Source organism: Octodon degus, unplaced genomic scaffold, assembly GCF_000260255.1.
Source record: "Octodon degus isolate 3935 unplaced genomic scaffold, OctDeg1.0 scaffold00200, whole genome shotgun sequence".
NCBI lineage: Eukaryota > Metazoa > Chordata > Mammalia > Rodentia > Octodontidae > Octodon > Octodon degus.
This window is the reverse complement of record NW_004524776.1, coordinates 229,317-240,467: the sequence shown is the minus strand read 5'-3', so window position 1 is coordinate 240,467 and position 11,151 is coordinate 229,317. Positions and strand designations below refer to the sequence as shown.

The 11,151-nt window shown below is 38.7% G+C and overlaps 1 protein-coding gene across 2 annotated transcripts in view; it reads right to left on the bottom strand.

Annotated features, from left to right (window-relative positions):
• Gde1 (glycerophosphodiester phosphodiesterase 1) overlaps window positions 1–11,151 on the bottom strand; it is a 35,417-nt gene that overhangs the window by 11,767 nt on the left and 12,499 nt on the right. Inside the window, exons 2-5 of one of the 2 annotated variants that reach the window (XM_004644482.2) lie at window positions 9,373–9,548; window positions 6,557–6,662; window positions 2,855–2,947; window positions 1,043–1,254 (exon numbers count right to left, since the gene is read on the bottom strand). In XM_004644482.2, coding sequence (XP_004644539.1) covers window positions 1,043–1,254; window positions 2,855–2,947; window positions 6,557–6,662; window positions 9,373–9,548 — 587 coding nt within the window. The remainder of the gene's footprint in view (window positions 1–1,042; window positions 1,255–2,854; window positions 2,948–6,556; window positions 6,663–9,372; window positions 9,549–11,151) is intronic. The other variant, XM_023704681.1, reaches the window with a different exon arrangement.

Sequence of the window (11,151 nt, the reverse complement as noted above, 5' to 3'; positions counted from 1 at the left end):
TGAGTCTGATTTGTGTAGCAAGACCCTGTAGACTCTATACTACATACATTAAAAAAAAAAAAAAAAAAAAAAAAAAAAAAAAAAAAAAGATGCTGTATAAACTGCCTGGCAGTGCCAGGCAAAAGGGATGGAAGCATGAGTTGTCCATTCTCCAACATGCCAGCTTATTACTAATAATACTTCTCTTCTTCCATCACTGGGTCTCTCTAGTTATTGGTTCTTTCAAGAGGCAGCAGAACTGGACTTCTCATGGCTATATTAACCATTACTTCTTTAGGGATCCTTTCCCTGACTCCCAGACTCAGTCAGGTTACATGTCAAGTACAGTATTCTTTCTTAAACATACAGCTTGATGGAAATAGAAATACCATTTCTATTTATTGGATTTTTGTACTTGCATCTCTCTCCCACCTGACTGTAACTCCATGAGGGCAGAAATCCTATTTTGTGCTTTTTCATGACTGCATCTTCGGCTTCATAACACACACCTCACAGTACTGTAGGTGGTAGCCAAATACACAGTGAACTGACTACACACAGGTTTGAAATTATAAAAAACTTGTAACTCTAAATAGTTGAAATATATAGCTCTCAAACTGCCAAATGAAAGAGTCAAAGTTTGCTGGCTGGTTAGGAAATGGATGGTTTCTTGGAAGAGACAGAGCAGAGGCTGCAAGGTAGAGGGAGCAGAAGGAGTAAGACTGACATCCATCTGTCTGTCCAATGCATAGCTTTACTGTGGTTCTACCCTGCATCCTGTGGGTTGTCAATGAAAGCCAACCAGAGGAAATATAATCCTTCTAGCCCTCTTTTTCCTTTAAAGTGTACTTTAAAAAAATACCTCATAAATCTATTTTAAATTAGCAAGATATGCCTGAATTCTGTCTACCTAAGAAACTAGTGATATTCTAATGTAAACAGAGGCACAGTGGGCTTTATGGGTCAGAGCTAATATTGGCTGTCCTCGTCCTTAATCTTTCCCTTCTAGAAAGAGCATTCAGGAAATGTATCAGGAAAAGATAAAAAAAATCCTCCAACTTACGGGGATACAAAATCCTTCTGCATGAGGAAAGCTGAAATTCCACACAGGTACCACAAGATATTATGCAAGCTCCAATCGAGTAAAATGTCCATTACCACAAACATGGACTGCTTCCAGAAAGTATCATAGCGAGGTTTTCCATCTCCTGTATGGCTCAGGCTCCAAGGTCTATGAGTTAGTGCTGTTATGATACCCTGATCTGTTTGTCTCATCTGAAAAGAAATTTTGGAAAATAAAACAATTACCATACCCGAAATATAAAACTTTTCATTAGGTTAGACTTAGCCAGTGTGCTCATTCTGACAAAGTGGTCACAGTACCCCAGCCTGTGTCTACTGGCAAGTCCTTTATCATAAACTCTATGAGAAAAGACATAATGGATATAAAGTGCTTAATATGCAGTACACATGAGAACTTTTTGTAACTCTAAAATAATTGCAATCCTTTAAAATAAGAGAATGACCTTGGAGTTGGTCAAATTATAATGTCACATGAATAAAATTTTTTTTAATGTATTTACTACAGGGTCTACAGGGTCTCACTACACAGATCGAACTCATAGTGATTTTCCTATTTTCAGCCTTCCAAGCGCTGGGATTACAGGTGTGCACCACCATACCCAGTCTCAACTGCTATGTCTCAGCAGGCCCCTGGGGCTGGGCTGGCACGGTATGCGGTGCTGGGAATCAAACCCTGGTCCCTGCTCTTTGCCTAAGCAGACATTCAGTCCACTGAGCTATCTGGCTGGGCCAAGAATAAACTTCTAATTGGACACCAATTTAAATTCTGGCCAGAGGTACTTAGAACTGAATGAGAATGGAATCCATTGTTCCAAACGCACAGGACAGCTTTGATCCTTTTCCAGGGCAAAGGTTGAAAAGAGTGGAGACTGGAGAGAGAGTGTAGGAAAATGAGAAGGAAATCAGAAAAATTAACTATAAGTAGAGATGGGAAGAGGGCAAAGTAGGATTGAAGAGCTATGGGTGGAGCTCCTTCAGTCCGTATTCTCCCACTCTGGAAAATGTCATTTTTGAGGCCTTATAGTCAATTAAGTTTTGTTGTCTGGAAGCCCTGTGGCCCTATGCATCCCAAGGATAGCTTGTACTCAGATAAGCTCTTTTCTTATGATAACATTTTATGTATGTATGTATGTATTTGGTACAGGGTCTCACTGAGCAGCTCAGACTCATAGTGATCCTCCTGTTTTCAGTCTCCCCAGCGTGCCACCACACCCAGTCTCTATAGTCAGCTCGTGCACCCAGGGATGGGGCCAGCATGGCCTCTGGTGCCTGGAACCCCAGTCCCTGCCATTGCAGAAGCGGGCACCTAGTCCACTGAATTATCTTGCCAGCCTTCTTTTATTTATTTATTTTATTTTTTTTTTTGAGAGAAGGTCTTACTATGTAGTTCAGCCTGGACCTATGCTCACACATTAGCTCCCAGGCTAGTCTTGAACTTGCAGCGATCTTCCGGTCTCAACCTCCCTACTGGTGAGATTACAGGCGTGCACCACCACACCTCGTTCTGGGACCAGTAAAACAAGCCCAGGGTTCCAGGGCTACCCAGGCATGTGGGGCCAGAGGTCAAACTTGGGACCTTGTGCTTATGCCTCTGAGCTGTTTCCCCAGCCCCTACCATGGCATTTATAAATGGGGCCAAGAACATTTACCTTTGGGATTTCTCTTGTTAATTTTAACAGAAGTTCTTCACTATGATAATATTTAATATTTTTGTTCAATTTAAAAGGCATCTACCTTATGCTTACAGCTCTCCTAACCTAATAATGGCTACAAGAAATATCTTGGATTTTACCTTATAGATAACTTCTGGCAAGAATGAGCAGACCATGCTACTATTGTATAGTTGTGGAAATTCCATATATATCTTCTTGAGAGCATCAGTTGCCTGTAGAACAAATTCATATTATTTAAAATCTACTATCCAGGAACTACTGTATGTTAAGCACAACTACACCAAATAAGTCAGAAGTTTACTAATACTGCCTATGGAGATGCTCAAAGTGTTGATGAATCCACTGGCCACATCAGCAAACCAGAAAGCAACCATGGTGTGGCTGCTTCAGCATCTTTCTGAGAGGCTCACCCCTGGGGTCTTACTTTTGAAAGGTGGCAGGCTATAGGCCAGAGAAGGCAGGAGACAAAATTTTACAATCCATTTCTTATATTTTGAGTTAGCCACTAGACAATCTTTTTATGGCCAGAACCCATCACCCTCTGCCTTTTCTAAATGAAGTCAGAGTCACACAGCCTGGGAACTACCAAGGGAAACTCTGTTCGTACAGGGAACTAAGGGCACCCATCATTCATCACCAACACGGAAAGAGAAGCAATAGGACCGCGCACTAGGAAGAGTGTGAAGTCTCCCAATTCTTCCCAAAAGGAACAGAAGTCTCTTCTTGTAGTTTAGCTAACAAATGAGGAAGAGATGATAGAATGTGAATGCTAACATTATGTAACCACTACTGAATTAACATCAACAGCAGCTGTCATAAGAGATGCCAGAGACTTGTGTATCACAACTCTGGAGCGCTCTCACTTCTGGCAGGCGACATACACCTATAATCAAATATAAGTAACGAAATGTACTTCCTCCAAAATAAGAACATACAAATTAATCGTAACATGCTTTCCCTTCATTAATGTAAGTGAGTGAGGGATAGGATCAAAGTTGTTGATGTCTGAACTAATACATGTACTATACATAACTCCTCTATATGGTAGTTTCTTTCATTTGTCCCATTGTGACCGTGAGAAGAATGGAGCACATCAAGGTTGAGATTACTGTGTAGAAGTACAGAACTCAAAGCCTAAAGGTCATGATCCTAGATATTGGGCTCTACTAGCTCAATCTTTTTCCTTCCTTTCTTCCTTCCTTCCGCTCCCTCCTTCCTTTCTTCCTTTCTTTGATACATGGTCTTGCTAAGCAGTTCAGACTCACAGTCATCCTCCTGTCTCAGCCTCCCCAGTGCTGGAATTACAGGCATGCAACATCATGCTCGGTTTTGGGGCCAGCACAGCATGTAGTACCAGGAATCGAACTCGGGTCCTTTTGCTTGCCAGGCAGTTCTTAGACCACTGTCTACTAGCTCAATCTTTTGCCTATGCTTGCCCTTAATTTCTCAGTTAGATTGCTATGTTCTGACTAATCTTGGTTAAACACCTGGTTAATGTCCATTCAGAAAACTCAAATACATTCATGTTTTCTTCTTATACTACATCCCTCATCGTAATTCTATAGTAAGAGAGAAGCATGACAACATAAGAGCTACAGAGGTTCCCAAACATGGCCAACAGCAGCAGCAAAGCTGGATGTGCATTAAAAACACATGCTGCTTGAACTGCAGCCCAGCAGCACAGTGTGTATGTATGGCCTAGGAGCCCTTATTTTAAAATGCATTTCCAGGCGATTCTGATGGAATTAACTGGAAAACCTAAAAACATTACTTTTTTATTGAGAAATAAATTTGAATGAGACAGTTTCCCAGCTGATTAATAGGAGAGTTTTGATAGTCAATACACTGCACATTGTTATCTTCTTAGTGGTTATCCATAGTACAAGAAGCAGATAGGATATTCTGTCCAGACACTGTTAGTACACCTCTTTCTTCTCATTGAATTAAGTGAAAGTAGCTGTAAATTTATCCTATTTTGTATATATAAATATAAAATGATCTTTCCTTTGTATCCTTTTTTTGTCCTGTCAGAGGTGAATATTCTATTGGCATCTAAATACCATAAGTGTTTGAATTGAACTAAACAATCTAACACTGTCTAGCAGTCTATAATATTAGTGGGTTATCCTCAGAAGTTATTGACTTAAGCCTTTTACAGCTCATCATATTAATATGGATTTACTTTATTTTTTTTAAATTTTATTTATTTATTTGTGTGTGTGTGTGTGTCCAGCTCAGCCCACCAGGGGGCGGGGCTGGCTGGCATGTGGTGCTAGGGGATTGAACCACAGTCCCTGTGCTTTGCTAAGCTTGTTCTAAGTAGGTGCTTTAGACCACTGAGCCATCTCACCAGCCCTGGATTTACTTTATATACCTCATTTTTATACTTTTCTGCTGGATGGTTAAGACCAAGATATAGCGAGATATATAGATAGCGAGATATATAGCGAGATACTTTATACTTTTCTGCTGGATGGTTAAGACCAAGATATAGCGAGACCTATATAACAAGAAATGTAACTTTTATATCTGATAAGGTCAGCCAAGTACTCTCAGGATTTATCCTGTAGCCCTGTACCGCCCTTTGTACATCCTTTTGTCAGTGTCTGATATGAGGATGAGTCACGGCCATTGCTTGGCCAATTTGTTCTCTGTGAAAGCTTGAGAAAACACATACTATTATCAGTTTATCAGAATAAGTCAGTTACCATTCTCCTCTTTCTTCAAAAATGGGAATTTACCCTAATAAAATCTGAGTATATACTTATGGTTATATTTTAGCTCTTAGCAATTGGTTTAAACTGGTTCCTGGGATTAATAAAAAGTTAACACACACACACACACACACACACACACACACACTCGTTAACACAATCGGAACTCTCCACCTGTAAATGACTATTACTAATATTTAAACATTGCTAAAAGAAAAATACACAAGTTGCTCAAATGAAAGAAAAATTATTTGTACTTGAAAAAGTAGCTATAAAAGAAGAATATAGCCAGATGTGGTGGCTCATGCCTGAAATCACACTCAGGAGACAGGCAGAAGGACTGCCTCAAGTTTGAGGACAGCCTGAACTATGTAGCGTGCTCAAGGCTACCTTGAACTATATAGTACGACTCTGTTTCAAAAAACAAAAAGAACAAACATGATTAGAACTGTATTTTCCCATTGTCATTTTAATATATTTCTACATTCTTTGTAGAAATGTACATTCTCAAATTTAAGCAAAATTTCATTCAGAAATATCATTTATATTTGAAAATAATTGGTAATTTTTTATAAAAATAATGCCACTCAAATCCCTGAATAACAAAACTGTACCTAACAAACAGAAATCATATAGAGGGGCACATTTATTTTAAAAAAAATACACACACACACACATGCTATTAACTACTAGAAGTTTTATATACGAAGTTTTCTTTAAATGCAGTACACTTAACTCTTCAGCCAGACTGAGCTGATTTAATTACAAATGTACAACTAGTATATAACTGCTTTGGCAGTTACTATATCCCAGAAGTGCCCCTTTATACTGTTTACCTAATAATTTTTTAAAATTGCTTTATGTAAATAAATGAAACTTGACTCTTTCATTTTTGTGGAATATCAGAAATTAAAATGTTCTATAGAAAAATAAAACAGAATAAAATAAAATTATGTACTGTTTCCTTCAAGATGTGTATTTATGTATTATATACTTTTATTAAATATCTATAATCTGTAAGACTAAAAAGTAAATATCCTTTTGGAAATGATTAACAATTAAATAAGATGACCTTTAACAAAGTAAAGTCCACAGAATAAACTATACCATATTTGCATGGCCTTTGACATCAAAAAAGATGGTGAGGTTATAGTTTAAGCACTCTGCAACGGCTTCCCTTAGGGTGGGGATCTTCTCATCGGGGAAATCATTCCTAGGAGCGAGAAGGAATGGAACATTATAGGAGACAGAAAAGCTCAGTGGCATACACTCTGCAAATGCTTCCCAAGCAAGTAAGACTCCCACCCCAACTTCCTTTCTCCAACACGACCAAGTCCAGTGATAATACTGTGGGTATTTGAGCCACATTACATTATATTCTTCATCAATGAACAGCAACAACAAAATCATTTAGGAACTCACTGAACTGATATCTTAAAAATCTTGGGCTAGGTGTAGCGGCACATGCCTATAATCACAGCACTCAGGAAACTGACACAGGAGGGTTGCCACAAGTTTGGGGCCAGCCTGGATTACACAGCAAGACCCTGCCTCAAAAAACCCCCCAAAAACAAAAAACAAAAAAAAAAACCAAACCTTGAACCCTCTATCTTATTATTGTAGCTGCCATGTCACAATAATATTAAAATGAGCTTTCTCCCTACACAGCAGAGCATACTGGAATACTGGATGATGGTGACAGATAATCTAGTAGCCTGCACTCATCCTTTATCAATATTCTCTCCAGCCTGAAAAATGATTGTCTGATTTCTTTCACAACCTACCAAGCTATGAGCCATCTTTTCTGGGGCGGTGGCGGGTACTAGAGACTGAACCCAGGGCCTTGATACTGAGTGTCCTGGTTGCTTTTCTCTTGTTGCTAGAACAAAATACCTGACACCCAGAATTAAGGAAGGAAAGGTTTAGTTAGCTCAGTTTGTGGAGGTTTCAATCCATAATCAGAAGGGTCCAAGGCAGGGTGGTATGGCAGAGGGGCAATAGTACAAGGTGGCAGAAGACAAGAGCAAAAGGGGGAGAGCAGCAGAGAGAAGCCTCTTTCTCTCCCTTACATGGCATGCAGGCTACCAGCCCACGGTGGGTGGCTATAGCACTTACATCCATAACCCCAGCATTGGATCATGGGTCAATCAAAACCTCTAGAAGCCCACCTCATGACTTCATGAGCTTCTGGGAGGACCTCTAGACACAAACTGTAACACTAAGTAATGTCCCCAGTAATCACTGTCCCCAGTTCTTTTATGTTTTATTTTTAGACAAAGTCTTACTAAATTACCCAGGCTGGGCTTGAACTTGTAGTCCTCTTGTCTCAGCCTTCCAGAGGCACAAGTGCGAATCTCCTTTTAAAGAAGACGATTAACTTCATCACTGGGTCAAATACTCAATATTTAAAGAGTATTTAAATCATGCCCAGAATATGAGTATTACACATAAAACACTGGGCACACATTTTTCACTATTACAAAGATAACAGCCAGGCACAGTGACACATACCTAAAATCCCAGCATTTAGGAGGCCAAGGCAGGAGGATCATCAACTCAAGCTCAACCTGGGCTACATGGCAAGTTTGTGGGCCAGCCTGAACTACATAGTAAAATCATGTCTTAAGAAACCCAAAACAGTAAGCAAACAAACAAAACCCAATCCAAAGGAGAAAAAGGAGCAGGATTTAAATAACCACAATCCAAAGTATATTATCCAATACCAATTCCAAGAGTGTGTACAAACTGCTATTGGGGAAAAGTGTGGATTCTGTGGTCATCCAAGTTTGAGAAATGCTAATTTTTTTTTTTTTTTTTTTTTTTTGCGGAACCAGGGATTGAACTCAGGCCCTTGCACTTGCCAGGGAAGTGCTTATTCTATTGAGCCATCTTCCCGGCCCTCTGAGAAATGCTAATTTAAAGGGGAGGATTGATATGGATTCTTTTATCTCCAAGAGGGGTATCTAGAGCATAGTAACTGAGTCATTAGACCACAGCACTCTTTTCTTTTGAATTTATAGAACTAGTTCATCCATCCATCCATCCATCCATCCATCCATCCATCCATCCTTTGGGAATTATCAGTTTAAACTATACCAGAAGGTAATTAAATCAGAAATCTGAAAGAATTTTCAGCCTTGCAGTACTGAGAAACAGAAAAGACAGCCAGAAACAACACAGTACAGTGGATGCTTCTTTGGAGTGGAAATTGACTATGTGGTTTCTTAAAGAACTAATTATTTGCCCTTGAGTAAGTCACTTAACTCTTCTGGGATAACCTCTAAAAATAGGATTACTCTAGAGCTATATATTATCACCTATGACAGTTGTTTACATTTGCATTTAAATTAAAAATTCAGTTCCACAATTGTACTAGTCACGTCAAGCTATCAACAGCCACATTTGCTAAAAAATAGACCTTTTCCATCATCGTAAAAGTGCTACTAGACAGTGCTGTTCTAGATGATTTCTACAATATTTTCTGCTCCTCAAACTCTTATGATTCCTCAGAAGTTTGTTATAAAAAATCTGAGGATTAGTTAAAAGGCAATGTTACTCCAAAAGATTTTAAAGAACATATCATGTGTTTCTTGGTACACCTGAAGGCAGAAGGCTGACAAGCAATTTCTTTCAGCCTTACAACTGAGTCTACAATTTAAATGTTAGTACAAAATAACCATTACGTTAATGACTAGACACAGTACTATCTTGAGAATAATTATTTGGCCTCAGTGGAAAAGATTAAAAATATACATACAGTATTTCTGTTATCCCTGGCACAGGCTCATTACTTGGAAACTTGTATACAGTTCAAAACAAAGCAACTCTCCTGGAGCAAAAGATGTAATTAGAAGGCGCCAGTGTTGATCTGTGATCTCCAAGAAAGGCTAAAAGATATGTCTAAGTAACAATAAATTACTTACCTGAGTCTGTGATTTGCTGCAGGATTAAGTTTCCTAATTTGTTCAAATGTCAAATCACACAACCGACCAGTCCCGTCTGTCGTCCTGTCTACTGTGTTATCATGCATTAAGACAGGAACACCATCAGAGGTAAACTCGATGTCCAACTCCACACCTGTTGCTCCATTCTTAGCTGCCTTAACAAAAACATCACCAACATTAATGTCAAATGGCCACAGACATCATTTTGCATCTAAACACTCAGGAAGACCAACAGAGCTGGATCAATTAACAGCTACTCTTACTGATTCCCTTTCCAAATGGCAGCCCTGATCCATGTGGATGTTAACCTGGCCTCGAATTCCACACTTACAGTGTCCTATTCTCTACTCTCACGTTAGTAGTTGGGGAAGTCTTTGTAAGTTTTCTCTGGATGCTTTAAACTATCCAGTTTACCAGTGGCTTGACAAATTCTAGTATTTACCTACATTCTCTGTTGGTACTGTAACTCTGATGATTCCCCTGTGCTTGTCCACAAAAAAGCAGGTATCTCACTGCTTTGGTATAAATAAGATGAGTCAGGTTTTTGTTGGTTTAAGTTTATTTTCTATAAAAGAAACACCAAGTCTGCTTCTACAGGAGAAGTTTGTTTATGTCTATTCCACTGGCTGTTGGCCAGGAAACTGGTATACCTGATAAGGTACATTAAAATTTATCCAGAATTTAGGGCTGGGTATGTAGCTCAGTGATAGAGCACTGCCCAGTATGTGCAAGACTCTAGATCTGAAGCTTGCCAGAGAAAAATGAGTGAAAACAACACTGAACTTGAGATGCTAGTGTTTGCTTTCTAGGCTTCCTTATCACAATGAAGATGTGAAATGCTCATTGTAATCAAGATTTCTGATGAAAAATTTTTAAGTCACGGTCCACTGCTACCACACATAGCACAGTTAAAAAGACAACAGGAGGTTGATATAATTAGATTTCTCCTTGTCAGTCTACTCTTTCTTACCCCTCCCTTTGGCAGGACATATACATTTGTTTACTTCCTTTACAGAATACCCTTCTTAAACCACATGTGGTTATAATCCCAGCAGTCTGGAAGGCTGAGGCAAGAGGATCGTGAGTCTGAGCCTAGTCTTTCCAAAAGTAATAACCATCTTAAAATTGGTGGGGTTTATTTGCATGTCATTTCCTTGTGGGTCTTTCTATATTTATATACTGTACATGGAAGTACCCATAAACAATATACAGCACTGTGCAGGAATATAGTAAGCATTCAATAAATTTAGCCATTGCCACTTACTGTGTCCTTTTAAACTCACTTCTAAAAGAAATTTAGTTGGACTGCCAGGAATTTGAAAAAAATAAATAAAAGTAATGTAGTCAAACACAGTCATGTACTTTATGGGTAGATATTTTCCTTTAAATATCTTCTATCCCCATGTTATAAAGATTTACCATTATATTTTCTTCCAAGTATCCAAGTTTGATTTTCACCTGTGACAAAAATACCTCCCCACAAAATAATTTCAATTCTACCATTAACTAGCTACATCATCTAGGCCAAGTTATATATCTGCTCTAGCCATTATTTCATCGTTAAGATAATGACTTCATGGCCCGTGTCTAGTCAAGATATATAACAGTGCACACTGGAGAGGGACATGTATATTACATTGATCTTAAGGGAAAACGTTGCTTTTCTAGGCTAAATATATGGAACCTGTAATCAAAATTATGTAATCATTGTTACAGTATATAGCACTTTATTGCAATATGTATACAACATTAAGGCTT